Consider the following 20,482-nt stretch of genomic DNA (forward strand, 5'->3'; position numbering starts at 1 on the left):
GCTCCAATAACATAATAATAAAGATTAGTATGACATCCAGAGGAAATATGCAAACTTTCCATAGTTTTAAAAGCAAAAGAACAGCCTTCAGATACGTCCATGTGAAAATATTATGTAACCTGATAACTGGACGTGTATCTGTGGGAAAGTCGAGTACTGCTCTTTTCTGTTTCCTCTTGGTTTTCCAGTTTCCAGCCTGTCCTTTCCTCACTTTTCTGCCTTCTCTTCTTCTCTCCTCCTTTTTTCCCCTTCTCCCCCCCCCCTCCCTCCTCCCCCTCCTTCTCTTCAGCAAAACCATCAAGGTGAAAATAATTGACGACGAGGAGTATGAGAAGAACAAAACATTCTACATAGAGATTGGGGAGCCTCGCCTGGTGGAGAGCAATGACACCAAAGGTCAGGAAGAGGGTGAGCCTCGTGATCCTGCGAATAGTGAAGCCTTGACCCCAGAGTGTCCGTCGCACTGCAGAGGCCGCATGTTCTTAACACATGGAGGCACACAGGAGGGGATTTATTGTTCTCCTGCTGTTGTGTCCTAAATATGACAGCGAACATGCGGCAGACTGTACGTCATCTCATCAACCACATCCACTACACCTTTGTCTGTGTGCATGTCTGTGTGTGCCTTTTGTGTATATACCTCGCCATGATGTTTGTTTATCATGCATGCATTTACCACCTCCCTCTATGTATGTGTACGTGTGTTGTCCCATACAGGAAGACCATAACCGTTAGGATCTTAGACCGGGAGGAGTACAATAAGCTATCCTCCTTCTACATTCTGCTTGAACCCCCCCAGTGGAGACGAAACAGGAAGGAACAGACAGGTTTGACGACTAATGAGCACTGAGAATGCACTTTCATGAATCCTGATTCAACAGACCATCACCAGAAATAAGTTCCTCATTCATTCTTATAACGCAGTTCTCCTTTGTTACTGTAGTTGCTGAGTGGGCTGTTAATGTTAACTGTTATCTCTGCGCAAAGAATAACTATAGTATTTCCGTGCAATATACTCAATCTGAGCAAGTTTTCAAATGTTCAGAACGTATAATTGACAAAAATTAAAGCTCATTTTTACGCTGTTCTATTACAGTGCTATGTATTGGGAAATGATGGAGTTACTTCCAACTAGAAAAATATAAAGCAGTTGTGGGTGGTGGTGAAAAAGCTCCAGAAACACTAAGTAAAAAATATGATTTCTGGAGGGAGCATTTGGCTGTCTCTGTTCAGTTTATTTGGCAGTGTTCTTGAAATGTTGGAATTTATTTTATGATTTCTAAATTTGCTTTTTCCAACCACCAACCCAAAGCCTAAATAGTTAAAATGTACTTTTAAATATGACGAAGAAAAGCGGTAAATTTTAGCATCTGAAACGTTTGCGCCACAGGAAACGGTTGTTTGATAATTAAAGTAGCTGTTTAAATTTTGACATAACTTATAATTAAGGTGACTAATCGCTGCAGGGCATGGTCTAATATATCTCATATATAAAGAACATACATTAATTAAAAAATAATATATTTTGCATATAAACAAAATCTCAAACAATATCCAGGGAAAATATAGATTTTATCATCAGGTTATCAGTGCACGAGAGAAGCCTTGTTCTTGTCACTGTAAGCAATACAACATGATTTTCCTCAGCTTTGTAACTGGATGAGCCTTTGCATCTGTGCACATTGCCAGCATAGCTGATTACACAAATCTCCAAACATGGAAGCAAAGAAAAGAGACTACAGAGTCAGCGAGCCAGCTTTGTTTCAGTCTTTTTTATCATATTTATTTTATGTAAACCCTGATAAGATATTTGAGACAAGAGCACTTTGCAGTTAGAAGGAAGAACTGACACTTTACAGCTGGCAACACTATAAAACATAAAATCAAAGCATCAGTTACACTTATAGCATATTTCTGAAGTGACACAGAGCAGCACCCTTGTGTTTGCTCTTGATTTAGCAGGTCTGTTGATTTGGGATTCAGCCTGAGCATACACAGATCAGTTGTGTTGCTCCCTTCTGGACTTCTCTGTTTTTCCTCCTTTATTTTTTTCATTCTTAGTCTTTTTGCTCCTGAGCAAATTGAGCGGGAATTACACCTGTCCTCTCCTTTCTTCTCCTTTCCTTTTTCTCTTATCTACTTTGTTCCCCCCGTCATTCAGCCAAGAGCTTTCTGAGATATGTTTTCTGTTGGCGTTTGAAAATGTCACTGCTTGATTCAAAATGTTCTCGTACAGCTGGATTATGGATCACTGGGTTAAAAAAAACATATAGAAGCAGTACCTAACAGACTGCTAACTGTGGGGTTAACAATTCCCTAAGTACACATAACTGACACAGGACTTCTCTGATTATAATGGGCATGCTAGTAGATGGAAGAGCAACTATTGGCCCATATCTATGGGAGTCATAATGACTGATAATAGCCATTCACTGTGCTGATAACATATTAATGGGTGGAAAAACCCACAGTGACACAGGGCTGTTCTTCTTTTGCTCATGACATGTTGACATTCCACAGAGCCACTTTTTATGAAGAACTTTGTAGCTTTTCTACATTCTAGAAAATTAAATATTCCACAGACAGAAGCTGTTTCCTAAAGTTTAATTTAGTCCTATTTGAGTCATATCAAGCCTTTACTCTTCCAGGAGGAGGAATGCTTCAATGTTTCACACATCATTGTTAAGCAATCTGGTGCAGTTAAACCAGTGATCAAAATGTTTTGTAATCTAGTAGCTTAGTCAATTGAAATTTTATAAGCTCCCAAATATATTTTCTATAATAATATGTATTTCCTGTTAATAACACTGAAATGTTGATTCTAAGTTGTTCTATGATGTTGATTTAATGATTGAATCAAACAGTATTTCAGTTTCAATGCTTCCACCATGTAGTTAGGCTTTAGATGTGCATGTTAGTGTTTGTCTGCAACTCTGTGTTTGCCCTTAATCACTTGCTGAATCTATCTCCAGTGTGTTTATCCATTATCTCATATGAGATGCTCACCCCCCTTGTTTTTTATTACAAAGTAATTTATTGTAAAGTTGTTGGGGGGGTTTTAAGTGAGAAATGATCCATTTTATATATATTGTTATTTTGACACACACTACAGAGATTGATAAATCACATACTGTTAAGGAGTTTGAGATATATCCTCAGTTTTCTGTTTACATGTTGTCTAAAATGAGTTTTATGACCTTAAATGTACTTTAGCTCTTTTGGGTACACTCATTAAAAGTAGTTCTTTCTCTCTCTGTTTTACACACTCACACAGAGCAGCCATATCAGTGTGCTAATGGCAGCATGTGTTTACCAGGCATCAGCAGTGTTTATAGTGATGAGGGGATCAAAGACAAGGGCTGGATATCACATTATCACAGTCAGGAGATCAACCACACCTCCGGGATACACAGGAACACGCAAACACACACTGTCTGTGTGTTTTATGATCTGATGTGCTGGTTGTCTGTACTAAATGAGCCCTGCACATCTCTTAATGGCATTAACCCCTTTTTCGTGTGTTTGTCCATCCTGTTGTTTATCTGTGCATGTTCTGTATGCATATAGCCACGTACACATATCACTGTATGCTTGCATTATCAACATTATTGTTTTTGTCTTTGTCATAGAACATTTGACCAATTTTCTATCCTCCCGAAGGTATTTCAAGGTTTTGTGTGTTTTATGGAGAAGGCATTGGACTGTGTCCTGCAGGGGATCCAGTAGGGGTACTTAGCCCAGGTATCTGGCCTCTTGTTAGGGCCATTCAGCCACAGTTACCCTTTTTCATCAATGTCAGTCATAATTTTTACGGATATAATTTCTAGGAATTGCCAAGTAGCAGATGGTTTCCACTTGTTCTGGTCTCTGCTTTTTGTAGATGTGGTTCTGATTTTTCATCAGGTGGTTGCCTCCAACTGGCACTGGAGAAGTGGTTTGGAGTCAAGTGTCAAGTGGTGGGAATAAAAACTAGCACCTCCAAGTATGAGCCCATAGTTCTCAGCTATGTTTCTTGTCAGGGCCTAGCTGCTACCCCAAGTGGAGGAATTTAAGTATATCTTGGGATCTTGTTGGAGAATGAGGGGAGTGGTGGGAGATTGACAGACTCCTAGAAGCCTCTTAAGTGAAGTTTTTTGAGCATGCCACAATAGGAGGAAGGCTCAGGGCATACCTCAAAGGGAGAGGTTATATCCCTCGACTCGCTTGGTCTGCAATTGTAATGCCTCTGTGTTCAAGCACCTCCTCAAGCTTGGTGAGTTTGAAGCAGTGGCTGGGGAGAGGGAGGTCTGGGTGTCTCTGCTTAGACTGCTGTTTAGTAATAAACAAATATACTAAATATTTTTATATCTTTTGTCTTCAAAAAACAGTATTTGATGAGATTAGACAGAAAAAAAAAATCTCTAGAAATACGTCTTTAAAATTAGAATTCTTATGTTGCAGGGTTACATAAAATCTATGAAAAACCAAAAGTGGACCTGATTTACTCGCTATGTTTTTGCAGCTATATTCCACTTCTAGGCTTCTTCTTCCTCCTGCTACATTTGGATTGACAGTCTGACCCTCAGGGACAAATTAAGAGCATGGTGCACAACCCTGTGAATGTCAAAAGAAACAAGCATTCAAATGCTTGCACTTCTGAAATCATTTCTTCAGGCATGGAAACTGCAGGCATTTCCGCTGAAGAGTGGTGAGACACAGCTTTCATCAGCAGTGATAATTGACTTTTATCAGTTCTACACAGATGCTGATGTTTGTTCTTTGTCCATCAGAGCCTTTAGTTTTCAGGCCCCTCTTTTATGGAAACATGAATTACAAGAGTCCAACCTAGATGTAATAAATGCATGAACTAGTTTTTCAGCATCACTCGGAGACTGGATATTTCTAATTTTAGAGATATTGCGCAAATGGAAGAAAGCAGTCCTACATATTTGTTTAATATGTGCGTTGAAGGACATATCCTGGTCAAAAATGACTCCAAGCTTCCTCACAGTGTTACTGGAGGCCAAGCTAATGCCATCCAGAGTAAGGTTAGATCTGGTTAGATACCATATTTCTAAGATTTTCTTGGCCAGTACAATAACCTCAGTTTTATCTGAATTAAGAAGCAGAAAATTAGATGCCATCCAGGTTTTTATGTCTTTAAAACATTCCTGCAGTTTAACTAATTGTTGTGTGTTATCTGGCTTAATGGACAGATAAAGTTGTGTGTCATCTGCATAGCAGTGAAAATGTTTGCTATGCCTTCTGTTGATACTGCCTAAGGGAAGCATGTATAATGTAAATAGAATTGGTCCTAGCACTGAACCCTGTGGAACTCCATAATTAACTCTCCATTTATGTGAACAAATTGGAGTTGATCAGATAGATATGATACAAACCACTGCAGCCTAGTACCTGTTATACCTACAGTGTGTGCTAATCGTTCTAATAGAACATTATGGCCAACAGTATCGAATGCTGCACTGAGGTCTAGCAGGACAAGCACAGAGATGAGTCCACTGTCAGAAGCCATAAGAAGATCATTTGTAACCTTCACTAAAGCTGTTTCTGTACTGTTAGCTGTTTGACAACTACTCTTTCAAGAATTTGAACATTTAAAAATGTTCTGTATTTGGTCAAAACAGCATTGCATTGTTCAAAGACATAGGACCACTTACACATTACCTCTACAGGGTTGTTCTGCCCTGGAAACCCATGCCGCGAAGCTCCCGGCACACATTCTTTGCGCTGATGTTAATGGCAGAGGTTGGTTTTGCTGGTTATTGAGTTATTGAGTTGCCAGGGCATTTGTGACTATTACGACTATTATGCTCCATGCACCTCAGCAGTCACCACCTTTTGAGTGGTCTGTAATTTCATAGCTGAGCTCCTGGGAGTTTTACCCCTCATATATAAAAGGCATGACTCCACTGGACAGGCAGGCAGGCAAAATCCTAAGATTTCCCAAAACTGTTAGTATGGTGGTGGGATGTGGTGTGTGGCTCAACTGCACGAGAGGGATGCAGTAGCGGGTTCAGGGGCAGTACCAGGGGAAATTGGCTGGCACAGCTGCCATCAGCTAATCACGATTCTCCGATTTATTTTAGGAGGACGCTAGAGGAGGAGTTTCAAATTCAGTGTTTGTGTTAGGCACAGAAATAAATGTCTGAAATAAAGTCTGGGTTTAGACTTTTATTCAGCCTGAACGACTGATGGCTGTAGCTTAGGTGGTAGAGCAGGGCATCTGCTATTCAGAGGGTTGGTGGTCCGATTCCCTCCAGTCTGGATGCCAAATATCTTTGAATGAGGCAAGTAAAGGCAAATAAAAGTGCATTGACTGCTCAGATAGACTAGAAAAGTGCTATATAAGAACCAGTCCATTTACCATTTAACAGAGTGTTGAGTCTCAGGCAAGCTTGAATAATGATGACCTTGACCAAGGTCAGATTCTGATTTTCTGAAACTCTTGTGAACATGATAACTGAGCTGGTCAAGTTGGTTAATTCAATGAAAGCATCCTCCTGCTCTCTTGATATTTTACCTGGATCTTTGTTTAAAAATGTCTTTCAGTCTATTGGTCCCTGTGTGCTCACAATTATTAATACCTCACTGGTTTCTGGTCAGGTCCCTGTTTATTGTAAGAATGCTGTTATTCACCCACTGTTAAAAAAAACCTAAGCTTGATGCTTCTCTTCTCAGTAGCTACAGACCGATTTCAAAATTACCGTTCATTTCTAAGATTTTAGAAAAGGTTGTGGCTAAGCAGCTTATAGTTGTTCTAGCTACAGATTTTGCACAAGTGCATAGACTCCATTAGATGTTGGATGGCTGGAAACTTTCTTTAACTAAATGAGGAGAAGACTGAAGTTCTTGTTTGTGCTCCTAAAAATTTTGTACCTAGTGTTATGGAAAGCTTGGGTCCACTTGCTACATTTGCAAAACCGTCTATCAGGAGCCTTGGTGTTAGTATTGACTCAGCTCTGACTTTGGATGCCCATGTAAAATCCTTGGTTCGCTCCTGTTTTTATCATTTGAGAAACATTGCTAAGCTGAGTCCCATTGTATCGCGCTCCGAATTAGAAATTGTCATTCATGCATTTGTTTCATCTCGTCTGGATTATTGTAATTCTTTGTTTACTTGTTTATGTAAAGCCTCTTTGGAGCGTCTGCAAGTTGTTCAGAACGCTGCTGCAAAGCTTCTGACCAAGTCCTCCAAGTTTTCCCATGTCACACCCCTGCTGATTCAGCTGCACTGGCTCCCCGTTAAATTCAGGATCCAGTTTAAGGTTTTGACCTTGACTTTCAGGGCCCTGCATGGACAAGCACCAACATATATAAGTGAACTTTTGCATCCATACATTCCCAGCAGGTCCCTGAGGTCATGTGACCAGGGCTTGCTTGCTGTCCAGCACACGAGGCTGAAAACAAAAGGCGACAAAGCTTTTGGAACTGTGGCCCCCAGATTGTGGAACTCTCTCCCTTTGAGCCTGAGATCTGTGGACTCAGTGGTCGCTTTTAAAAAACAGCTAAAAACCCATCTTTTTAAACTTGCTTTTAGTTGATTTTTATTTTTAGGTTTTAGCTTCTGTGAAGCACTTTGTGATTTTTATCTTGAAAGGTGCTATATAAATAAAGTTTTACTTACTTACCGTATTTCCCGGACTACAAAGCGCACCTGAATATTAGCCGCACAAGCTAAAATCAGGGGAAAATCCTGTTTTGTACATACATTAGCCGCACCTGACTAAAGGCCGCAGGTGTTTCAATGTTGACTTATCATATGTAAGAGAATATGCACAAAGGGAATTGTCAGGAAAGAGATGGCTGTTTGGAGACATCACTTTTATTAATATTTTGAAAAACAAGTTATGGGTACATATTTGCACATGTAGTACATAACAGTAACCTACAGCACACCAGAACAATAGATTCAGCCTACCTTTTAGGCTCAGGTGCAGTGACACAGCTTTAACAAGAAGAAAAGTCAGTCATTCACCATCTTTCTCTTCTTCCTGCCCACTAAAACCACCAAAGTCCTCTTCTCCAGTGTCGGATACGAACAGGCTCAGGATGGCTTCGTCATCCACTCTCCGCTTCTCTCCTTCGTTGTCACTTTCAAAACCAAAGAAATCCTCGTTGTCAGAGTCGAACACCCTCAGAAGGGCCGTGGCGGTGTCCTCCTCTCCATCATGCAGCAGTCCAGCCCTTAGAAATCCGTTGGTGATCGTGGATGTTTTCACACTTTTCCACGCTGTCAGAATCCACCGGTGGAGTTGGGCATAACTTGCTTTTCGCAAGTTTATCGCCGCTCATCATCCACGCCTCCCGCTGAACGCGTAGCGCTACTTTGAAGTTTGTTTTTCGCGCTACTTCGTACGGCACTACGTTGCCTGGCGGACGGACACGTGACCAACATACCACTCTTGAACCCCGATCCTTCCGCCAGGCAACGTAGTGCCGTACAACAGCGGAACAAACAAAACAAATCCTCTTACGATATGACAACAATCATGGACAATCCATAGAAAAGCCGCACCTGACTAAAAGCCGCAGGGTTCAAAGCTGGTGCAAAAAGTAGCGGCTTATAGCCCGACAATTACGGTACTTACTTACTAATAACTAAGGATGAACTAGGATTTTCAAATTAAAAATCTCTGGTTGCAGCAGATGAGTCTGAGTCTGGTTCTGCCAGAGGTTTCTTCCTGTTAAAAGGGAGTTTTTCCTTCCCACTGTCACCAAAGTGCTTGCTCATAGGGGGTCATATCATTGTTGGATTTTTCTCTGTATGTATTATTTTGGGGTCTATCTTAAAATATAAAGCACGTTGAGGTGACTTTTGTTGTTATTTGGCACTGTATAAATAAAATGGAATTGAATTGAATTGAATTAGAAAAGTCAAAATCTCAGAAGTCTGAGGACCTTTTCTCAGAAAATCTTGTGGATGAATGTGGTAACTCAAGAAGGAAGTCACCACATTTTTTCAAGTTTATACCATAGGTGTTCAGGAGGCTGAGGGGTAGCACTGGCAGCTTTTTATAACAAACACAGTTGAATATGTGAAAACATGGGACTATGTTGTTTTGTATTCTTAATTTCCAATTAGTGTTTACTGAGGTTGCAATTTCAGTAAACTATTATTATTATTGTAAACTCAGTAAATTAGTACAAAGTACTGCAGAGAGACTGTGGAATGTAGAATTGGTTTTCTCAGAGCATTTTGGCACAATCCAACATATTTTAAATTGGCTTTTAAGTGTCCTACCCCTGAGACAGCTGCTGAGCACAGTCCAAAAGAGGCACATTCACTCTCCAGTGTTGATTAATTTGCTAATTGTGCCGTCAGATATGAATCCCAGAAAACAGCTCTGACATACAAGGTTTTATGACTGGGAGAATATAGTCAGCTTTTCTTCCAGCAAGGTCCCGTTTCATCTCTTGTTCTTTTATTCTGAACCAAAGATAAAAGGCTGATATTCTTGTCTTTTGATGCGGCTGTTTCATTTACCTGTGTTTTGCTTAAAGGAAATTAGGTTCACAGAATTCATATAGTGTCTAAACAGGCAACTGGTTTGACATCTGTTGCACTGATATAAGGAGCTACATATTATGCAAAGAGAACAGAGGGGAACCGTGTAGTTCAGTAATTTCCTGTAGTCACTTGACTTTACTGGAAATAGAAGAGATATTGATAACAAGGCTTTTTTTTTAGGACAGTAAGCAGAGTACATAAAATACAATCATAGGAGTCCATGAAATTTTTTCTTGTTATGCTGTTCTTGTTATTCAGGTATTCAGAAGCACAGAATGCTGCAGTGTCTTTACTCATACCTGGTTTGTTTGCTAAGTTTTTTATTGTGATCAACTCAGTAGTGATAAGGAGGATGAAATGAGAGAGACATCACTGCATGAACCTGGTCTTTATTTTCTTTACTGCAGGGCAGAGAACGTGACGCACAAGATTTAGTCTGTGCATACTCAGATACTTTATGACTGATTATGCACAGATGCCCTAGAGCAATGTTTTGCCAATAACAATAGCATCACCCCACCTCAGATTTCAGCTTAAACCTCATCAGTTTACCACAACTGTAGCTTGGCTCCAGTATTTTGAAGGCATCTTAAGTTCATGTGTCAGTGCTTCAACATTCAGCTGCCTTAAATTTCACTTATTTTTCAACCCGAGTCTGCTTTTACTTAATAGAACCGTAGCACATTGACAAAAGATGCCTTTCAATGTGTTTTTGTCGATTATTTTATCCTCTTCTTGTACTAGTTTCCTCCATCTCCCTTTCAACAACTTTTGGAGAGAAGGTATGAGTACCTGTTCAGCTCTGGCTTGTTTGTGCAGGTGCAGCTGGATATTTATTGTTTGCATGTGTAGGCAGATATCAAATTGGGTGACAGTATTGTTGCAGATGTGAAGTGTTGGTTTCTCTCTTTAAATAAAGTAAATGGATCTTTGACTCCCACAGAAGATGTTTTGAGTGATCACATGTTTTATGCACATAGTTGTTTTTTTTCTGAGGGTAAACTCAATTGAATTTACATGGAATTTTTGAAGTTTCTGGATGACCCTCAGATACAGCATCATTCAAATTTTGTCCCGAGGAACCTCAAGCAGTAGATAGTTCACCACAACCCATGAAGCTAAATATTTCACATTGGGGGAAAAAGTGCGGCGTGAGGAAGGAATATTGCTGAGAGGAAAAAGGCTGAAAACACACATGCCCTGCAGAAAGTAATAATGACCCCATGTCCTAAAACATGCAAGCATGTGTACAGTATAAAACAGGCACAGACAGATACAATTTATACTAATGCAGAGGTAAACATATGTGCATTGTAGTGTGCCCACACATGCATAGAGATACATTATGTGCATGAATATATGTGACAGATTTTGTCTGACAGCAATGTCATCCCCTCTCATACTCCTTTTCCTTATGTCCTTTTTCAGCCCCCGTCTGTGTGCATCAGTATTTTTGAGTGTTTAGTTATACAATAGTGCATATCGTTAATTCCAGCATTGATTAAGATGGTACATGTGTCAAAACAGCATCAACTAATTGGACACATGATACTCTTCATCATGCCAGTCAGTATGTTTATGTACATGTTTCTATGTATCTCTCCATATTCTGTTTGTTTATTAGTATGTACATTACATATCCATAATGTACAAACCCACTGAACCCTGTGTTGTGCAGAACAGTAAACATCATTACAAATCTATTTAATGAGAGATTGCAAAACAGAGTCATTAACTCTGCAAAATCACCAAGCAATACAGCAATATGCAATTCTAAGTAAATTTCACATATGCAATGATTAATGATCATTTCACATTAATGCTTGTGTTGTTTTGTTTATTTTATTGAATGAGGACACTGATTACTATTTTTTTTATTTCATATTCAGTGCTAGATTGTTTAAAATGGAAGAGTAAGTTAGGTTAATTAAATTGCAGGCTCCTCATATCATTCAATTTCTCATTACTACTCTAATTAAATCTGTAGAAGTTAAGATTATTTATAAGAGCAATTGTAAATTTTTGAAATCAGTATTGTACAGCTTATACAATTACTACAGAAAACAACACCCAGCAAGCACATATTCTTGCTGGGTGTAACTTAGCGCCTGGGCTAACCCTTAGAGATAGAGTTAGGAGACATCTGGAGGGAGCTCAGACAAGAGTCACTGCTTCTCTGTGTGAAAAGGAGTCAGTTGTGGTGGTTAGGATCCCCGCTGGGCATCTCCTCTGGGAGATTTTTCCCTGAACTAGAAGGAGACCCTGATGAAGATCCATAACCTGCTGGAAAGATATTACTTCTCACCTGGCATAGGAATGCATTGTGATCCCCCAGGAGGAACTAGAAAGTGTTGCTGGGGAGACAATAAGCGATAGCATTTAACCCAGCTTCTAGCTCAGCCTTATTGACAGCACACAGCACTTCAGGAGTCTGCCTCAGATACATTATCCAGACATCCTTCAATTCTAAACAAAAACAAGTACCTAACTGTAGTGACTAACATGGGTTGTCACTCTAACAAAACTCTGAAAAGAAAAGAAAAGCAGCATAAACTCCAGTTGTTACTTTCATATGCATCTTCCTGTTTTTTTCCTCTTGCTACATTCATTTACCTGCCCTCTACCCATTTTTGTTTTATTTTCACCCTCTCTTTTCTTGTCTCTTTTTTGCTTTTTCAAAATGTTCCATATGATATTCTTTCTTATCTATATCCCCATACTCTTCTCCTTTATTTGTATTTCCTTCTTTTTTCCCTTTCTTTTCCTTAATCTCATGTAATGGACCTGGTAAAACTGTGTTAAGTCTTTAAAAGTTCTTCTTGTCCATCTGCTTTTGTGCCTCCTTCTGTGACACTCTTCAGAATTGTGACAGTATAACAACTGCTTCTTCCTCCGTCTTGTCCCCTGCTGTACTGTTTAATCCTGTCAGAGGCCCTGTCTTCAATTGTCTCCTTCCTGTCTTCTTCCTCCTTCCATCTGCATATCTCCTCCTTCCCAAAGCACTGATGCTTCTCCCCTCTGTTCCTGCTCTTTGTTTTTCTCTTCTTGCCTTTCCTCTTTTTCCTCTACGTTCTCCAGTGAATCTTGAATCAATTAAACATGACAAAAATTCTCTCTTCTCTCTGATTGTTCTTTCTTTCCTTCATCTTTGCCCCTTACTCAACCTTTCTACTCTCTCCTTCCCCTCCAAGTCACCTTCTATCACTTCTGTTAAAGTAGGGGCTCCATCAAACATGACAAGGTGTGAAATCCCACATGCACACCGAACACATGCTACCTCCTGTCAGACACGTATTGACAGATGTTTCACCCAGACAAAGAGGCAGACACAATTCCTAAACTAAAGACAATACCGTGGAGAAAATTCAGAAAGAAACACACGTAGACTGAGTGAAATTTAGCACTATTTAAGTTCAGAAACTGAATGTTCCTTTCCAGGGTGTACATTTGAAGCTAGCATCTGTATATGGTGTTGGACCACATGTTATTGCCTAGAATTTGGACTGATGATTTACCTGGATCAATTTTATGCTGATAGAAAAGCTTTATATGCTAGCCATAATAAATAAACAAGTTTAGACCCTGCTTCTTTACTTGATCTCTACAATAAGCTTCTCAACTATCCAACAACAACTCTTGTTGGATAGTTGAATATCAAATATGGTCATGCTGTAATCACTGAGTCTAATCTAATTGTTATGGTGTGCCATACTATATGAAGCCCCAAATCATTGTTATCTGATATAAAGTACATTGGGGTTGGTGAAGTGTATGCCTCTCAGCTGCTCTTTTGTGGCCTTCTTTTGATAATTTCACACATGAACTCCAAACAGTCTCAGAAAAATCAGATTTGGAAATTATTTGAAGTCGCCCCTTCTTACATGTACCAGACAAAAATGTCAGATTTTCTTTACAACTATATTTCTATGTAGCTGCCCTAGCTGCACATTCACAACTGGATATGCATGTGAGGCTTACGTAAACCATGCAGGAAGTTCTACTACTCACACTCAAATGGTATCAATCAGGGATTAAGGAACTTGCTATTAGGAGCTTGTAAAGTAAAAATTAGTTTGATGTCCAATCTGGGTAAGTTGGACACTGTATAATGTCTTGAAAACGGGCACAATGAATGTGTGAAAACAGCTTAGAGCTTAGATTTTTAGAATTAAAAGGTTCTTTCTAAAGAAAAAAAATCAGAGACACATCTGCAAAAGGTCGCATAAAATACAAACTTGTAACTGTCTAGCATTGGTATTTGCAGTCCATTGTGGAAGATAGGAAAGGACAATAAAGTGAAATAATAATAATAATTCTGTTTCCTAGCAGGCAAAGTTGACAGTATAATCTTTCTACATTTTCAAAAGTACAAATTGTGACTTCTTGCTAGCGGGACAGAGAGCACTAACCTGTACTAACTGTACCTCATGGGCTCATTTGTTCCCACTGAATATGCCACAGAGCACAATTAACTCGAGAGCTGCGTCATATTGTCAGTATTGCTACCTGAATTAGTGATGTGTTCCTTGTTTTTTTACTTTCACAGTTTTCTGAAGCCCCCTTGAAACAAAGCCAAATCAGGAAGGAGAAAAAATTAGAATCAAACAGAGAAAAGGGTGAATACAAATTAGAGATTTTAATTATGAGAGCCGGAGATGAAAAAGATTTTAAAGAGTAGGACAGCTGGAGTTGGAGGTATAAAATGTTACGCAACAAAAATACACATACCACAGCGTATACTATCCTCATATTTTAGGTCTGTTTTCATCCAAATATACATTATCAAAAAGTTTAAAAGTATGCAATTTTGAATCTAATTATGTACAATGCTGAATTCAACGCATATTTAAATGCTTTAGTAATATTTCTGTATAGCTGTCCTGACTTAAAAGCATATTCAGTAGTATTAATTGAATTAGCTTCAAAGGAGCACAGAGAAGGACAACGGGAGAAGAAATCCGAATGATAAATTGTGCAGACAGTAGCTTTGACAAGAAGCAGCATCTTACCCTGCAACATTCAACCTCTGTCAGATTCATTTACAGATACGCTCACACAGAAGGAGTGTAGCTAACGAGGATACTGCCAGGTCATCCTCATCTCACATATGACTTATTGTATGCTGGTATTAGAGTTCATTAAATTAGCTTTGGTGCAGCTGTGTGTGTTTATGTGTGTGCGCTAATCACTATATTGTAAATTCAAGTTAGCTAAAAAGCGAACATTGAAAGTCTGCTGAGATAAAAATTTTATTTTTAGAGACTGCCGTCATATCTGAAGTGACTGTTAGTATAAAAAATACACATGGTTGTTTACAGACACAGTTTATTGTAACCCGTCGACCTTTGGCCAGGTCAAAAAAGGAAGTGAGGTGACATAGCTGTAATTTTAAGCCACAGAATCCTTATATGGTGAAGGTCAGGGTGGACTGATAGGTCAACAAAATGTTGGACTTATTACAGGACACACTGCACCATTAAAGGAGAAAAACAGAAATGTTAGATGACCAATGTTATCTATTTGGTAGTGAGGCAGAAGTGAACCAGCTATATTTTCCCTGCAGTTTAAAGGCTATGGGCAGACAGTGTGGTGTTGAAAGTGGTTCTAAGGTATAGGAACAGTGAAAGCATCTGCATAGACTGAAGAGGCAGGTGATATTCTCAGCTAATTTAATTTAATCTGTTTTGTGTGCTACAGCTGGCTAACAAAGAAGTCTGCTAGGAATTTATTCCTGGTGAATGCTTTGTTATTAACAGGTGGCTTTTGTATACTGCAGTAATTAAAAAGAAAAATAGCAGGCTGCCTTTTGGTTGCCCTAGACTTTACTCTGTTGCTACATGAACACGCTGGGCACCACAGTTCTAAATTGTGCCCCTTGCTTGTGGAGTACAAGTTTGATGAAAGTGCTCTTGGCAGACATTTGCATGGCTGTTTGTGCAAGTGAGCTATAAGCTCCATGCAGCAAACCCAACTGAGGGGAACAAATGACCAACGGGTTGGTGTAGACCCACAATGCAGTGCACAATAATGGAAGGCAACAGCATGGATAACTGTTCCCCCGTGTAAAATATGATCAAGGCCATTCTGTCTGACGCCTCACCCTTTGATACCAGCAGTGAGTTCTTTCTCGACGGTGAATCTCAATTACTGGCACAGACCATAAAGACAGAGAAAAGAAAAGAGATGGGGGTGGCGTGTGAAAGACAGAGCGACAGGGATAATGAGATAACAGGGGAACTAGTGGAAGTATTTTCCATTTAGTAATGGTGCTAAAACAGTTGAAGAATATAAAGCTAATTAAATAAGTTAAAATTGCAGACACTTCTAGTTAATAATTTAAGACAAAGATTGCTACTTGAAGTGGCAATTATGAATAAAGTGCCAATAATGGCATATGATCACCAGCTCTCTTTGAAGAATTAGTGATCAAAATGTATTTGTACTTGGTACGCTGAGGGTTTTGTGTTATATGGTAAATATTTGTATAGCGCATTACTAGTCCCCAAGGACCCCAAAGTCCAGCCATCCACCCATTCACGCACACATTCATGCACTGGTGATGGCAAGTTACATTGTTGCCACAGCCACCCTGGGGCGCACTGACAGAGGCGAGGCTGCCAGACACTGGCGCCACCGGGCCCTCTGACCACCACCAGTAGGCAACGGGTGAAGCGTCTTGCCCAAGGACACAACGACCGAGACTGTCCAAGCCGGGGCTCGAACCGGCAACCTTCCGATTACAAGGTGAACTCCCAACTCTTGAGCCACGATCGCCCGTGTATTCATTACAGATAAAAAGTTTGGAATTTTAGAGGAAAATACACGGCATCATATTTGTTGTGTTTGTCTTGAGCATCATGAGTGTCTCATATTAAGGACCAACCGAAAGATGCTGCTGAAAATGAGGCGTAACCTTGAGAAGTCTGTGGGAGACTTTGTGTTTGAAGAAAGCTGAGATCACTGAGCTGGTCTGACAGAGCTGTGTGGGGTATGACGTACATGAAGCAGTGTGCACAGACACACAAGTGAATGAAGAAAGCGTCCGAGCTAACCCAAACAGACCATCAGTCCCATCACTCTTACTTGCCTATGTTCATTCCTTAGAGAATAAGATGGATTATCTGTGGCTGCAAGTACACACACAGCAGGATGCGAGACACTGTATTGTTTTTGTTTTGACCAAAACCTGACTCCGTAGCAACATTTCTGATGTCGCATTCCTGCTGGACAGACTAACAGCCTTCTGTAAGCACCAGTAAGACCTGAGGTGGAGGACTGTGTGTATACATTACATTATATGTGGTGCAGCAACAGTGGAATTGTCACAACTCATTTTCTTTTGAAAGATATGATAGTGAAATTCCAACCCTTCTACCAGCTATAGTAATTCACTGTCACCACCCAGGACATCCTGTGGCAGCTGTACAGTGCCATCAGTGAGCTAGAGACTGTTCATTCAGACAGTTTCAAGGTGGTTGCTGGAGATTTCATATACATAAACTTAAATTGTTCTATCCAAATTCCAATAGCGTGTTCCAACCAGGCGCAATAACACATTTAATATGGTGTATACAAACATCACATTTCTGTTATGCTTTTTCCAGCATAGAGAACATTACTGAAACGCATTAAGGCAAATCCGATCAGACCAGTAGTTGCATCCTGGCCAGATACAACTACAGCACTTCAGGACTTTTTTGCAAGTACTGATTGGAGCATGTATGCTCCAAGTGTATGTGTGTTGTTACAGTTATCAAACCCTTCTTCTGATGTCATCAGAGAGCCTTAAAGAGCTGAGAATTAAGGATGCTGCCTTCTGATTGGGGGTAAAAGTAGTGCTCAGGTTGGCAAAAACTGATCTCTACTGAGCCATCAAGAAGACTAAGTTGGCATACATAAGAAAAATTGAAAGCAAATTCTGTGATTCCAGGGACACTGGGCTCATGTAGCAGGAGATTCGGGCTGTAAAATAATACCGCAAGTGGACGACACAACCCTCCCACCAAAACCAGCTGAATGAGTTCTATGGGAGGTTTAAGGCACTGAAACTTACACCAGAGAAGAAAACCTGCAGGTGCAACTAATGAAGAGATTCATCCGACTAGTCATGGATCTTATCAAAACCAGCCTCCCACCTTCTCTGGAGCCCTTACAGTTGGCATACTGTGCAAACAGTAAATGCTTACAGTAAGACCTCATCAAACTGAACACAGGGGTCACACGGGGCTGTGTGCTCTGTCCGTTGCTCCATACTTTGCTGAAACAAGACTGATGATACAACACTAGCGCACATCATCTCATCAGCAACTACGATGAAATAAGTAAACAGGCTAGAGGTTGGAGGCCTGTTTGAAAAGGTTTTGAGAAGTTAAATGAAGGGACACTGCCGAGCTCAGATGGGAATTCACAGGGTAGGCGCTGACACACTGAAGGCTCTGTCTCCAAAGGTGTAGAGGTTGGTAAATGAAGCAAGTGAGAACCCCGTTTTATGGAGGCAATGTTGGGTCTCAATAAAAGCTGTTTGGGCATCCTGAACAGCTACATCACACTTTGGTATGGTAACTGCAGTGTGACTGGCATAAAGACTGGAAGAAGAAAGTCCTCTTCATTGTAGTATAAGAGATATCACTCCACTAGAACAAGATCATCCAGAATGTGACCTTGAAGTTGTACCTGACAACTTCACCTGACATGGTTTCACCTGACATGCTAACTTTTGAGAAAACTGATTTTGAAAACTTAAAAAATAAATAAATAAATAAAATAACAATATCAGCTTATTTCTTATTTGAAACTACTTCTTCTGGTGTGCTACACAACTAGCTTCCCTCACTTTATTATCTTTTTTTCAGCTAATCTCTTGCATAAATTCCAATCTGCATTAACACAACTGACTGGCTTACTGCTGTTTCTTTTCTAACTGTTTGTGTCCCCTGTTTTGTTTCTTCAGAGGAACAGCAGAAAGACGAAGAAGTGGAAGAAGAGCCGCTGACAGGAAAAGATGAAGAGGAACGCCGCATAGCTGAAATGGGCCGTCCAATGTTGGGAGATCATGTCAAACTGGAGGTGATCATCGAGGAATCATATGAATTCAAGGTAAGGCGGTGCCACATTGACTATATTTCCAGTGCAGGAACTAAGTGTGTTTCTACTACAGGAACAAAAGTCAGAGCTCCAAAAGACTCTGTTTAAATGGTAGCATTTTTCACTTCACAGGAACTCCGGGGGATACAGCTTGTAGAGGTGAATTGATTGGTTGAGTAAGCAGAATTTTATAGCAGCCACCATTTTTAAAACTCTGTAGCCATATATAGAGTTGTGTGTTGCTTTTTTCATTGTGCTTTGACACATTAGCATTGATTTACAAAAGGATATGGGCTATATTTGCCCTTTATACTAGGGAGAAAGCTATCCTGTTATACTGTGACATTTAGTGTGTAATCTTTTGCATTGCTGACATCAAATATACCGAAACGAAGCCTATATAGTCAAACGGGAGAAAAAGACATCCCATGCTTTTTCATATATCAGCTGACTGGTTTGCATAGTTTTTGTAAGTTTGCACATGGCAGTGGACACAGATTGCATGCAGTTTAGGTACTTTGGATTGAAATGAAGCCTTTGTGTGGTGAGATAAAGATGACAGATCTCATCTGAGGACAATAAAACAAGTTTAGATGGCAGGAAAACTGAGGATTTTTTACTCTGAAGTATAACTTTCGGATTCAAACATCCTTGAACAATAAGATTTCATGACACAATAGGATATTTAAAAGCAGACATATCTCTGTCTGCTTTCAAAACCTACGTGTTGTCTGTTATCCAACAATTTGGAACTTTGAATACATGCTTTAATTTTCTCCCATATATATTATTGTTTTCACATACATGTCTCAGTATTCCTTATCCTGTCTTTCAATTCAATTCAATTCAGTTCAATTCAATGCGCTTTATATTGTAAGGTAGACCCTACAATAATACATACAGAGAAAAAGCCCAAAAATCAAATGACCCCCTATGAGCAAGCACTTTGGCGACAGTGGGAAGGAAAAACTCCCTTTTAACAGGAAGAAACCTCCGGCAGAACCAGGCTCAGGGAGGGGCGGGGCCATCTGCTGCGACCGGTTGGTGTGAGAGAGGGAAGTGACGATGAAGACATGCTGTTTACATGTTTTTCGTTCTGTGTGTCTTCAACTAGTTTAGAATGCAACAGCTAGGCTGCTGATGAAAACTTCATGCAATCGTGCTTTTGAGGTTGTAGCTCTTAAACTTTGGAAAAGCCTTCCTCACATTATTAGATCGGCTGAAGCAGTGGTTTGTTTTACATGACTGCTCAAAACTCCTTTTTATAGGTTAGCTTTTCCTTAATCTTTCTCCCATTATTTTTGGCCATAGTTCTCATCTAATAATAATAATAGTAATAATGGATTGCATTTATATAGCGCTTTTCGAGACCCTCAAATTGGTGTACGGAAGGGTGTATGTTGGAATTAATATAAGACCATATGGCTGACTGCATGTCTGTATGCTGGAACATGTATGATTATTTTTTATTGTGTGGTTTTAGTCAAACTATGGAGAACTTGATTTTGATTTACAAATAAAGTTATTATTATTAGTATTATTATTATTATTGTCTATTGCGAGTGTAGTAATATGCTAATATGTTCACAAAAGGGCAACAAAGGATTAAAATAAAGCTCATATAACATATTCATGCACAAATTTTTCTGATACATATAGGAAATAATTGGATATTTGTTATGTTTGCTTAATTTCCTCCTTTCCCTTCACCCACACAGACTCTTAAGACGAGTGCAGATGTAATTACCATCCATGTTACATTTGTGTGTGTATGTGTGGGACTGTGTGTACTAATGCATGTTCTTTGCTCCTGCTCCACCTACACAATCACTCTAAAAAGACAGCTAATAGCACCCACTAATAGCTTGCCACTTGACAGGATACTATAGT

General features: G+C 39.7%; 1 protein-coding gene across 3 annotated transcripts in view; it reads left to right on the plus strand.

The window, feature by feature from the left end:
• Positions 1-20,482, plus strand: part of slc8a1b (solute carrier family 8 member 1b) — a 142,484-nt gene that overhangs the window by 88,620 nt on the left and 33,382 nt on the right. The window contains exons 5-6 of one of the 3 annotated variants that reach the window (XM_026189820.2): positions 290-408; positions 18,459-18,604. In XM_026189820.2, the coding sequence (XP_026045605.1) occupies positions 290-408; positions 18,459-18,604 (265 nt within the window). Of the gene's footprint in view, positions 1-289; positions 409-717; positions 828-18,458; positions 18,605-20,482 lie in introns of all 3 variants that reach the window. The other 2 variants (XM_026189822.2, XM_026189821.2) reach the window with 2 other exon arrangements.

The sequence above is a fragment of the Astatotilapia calliptera genome, chromosome 13 (assembly GCF_964374335.1).
Source record: "Astatotilapia calliptera chromosome 13, fAstCal68.1, whole genome shotgun sequence".
NCBI classification, from domain to species: domain Eukaryota; kingdom Metazoa; phylum Chordata; class Actinopteri; order Cichliformes; family Cichlidae; genus Astatotilapia; species Astatotilapia calliptera.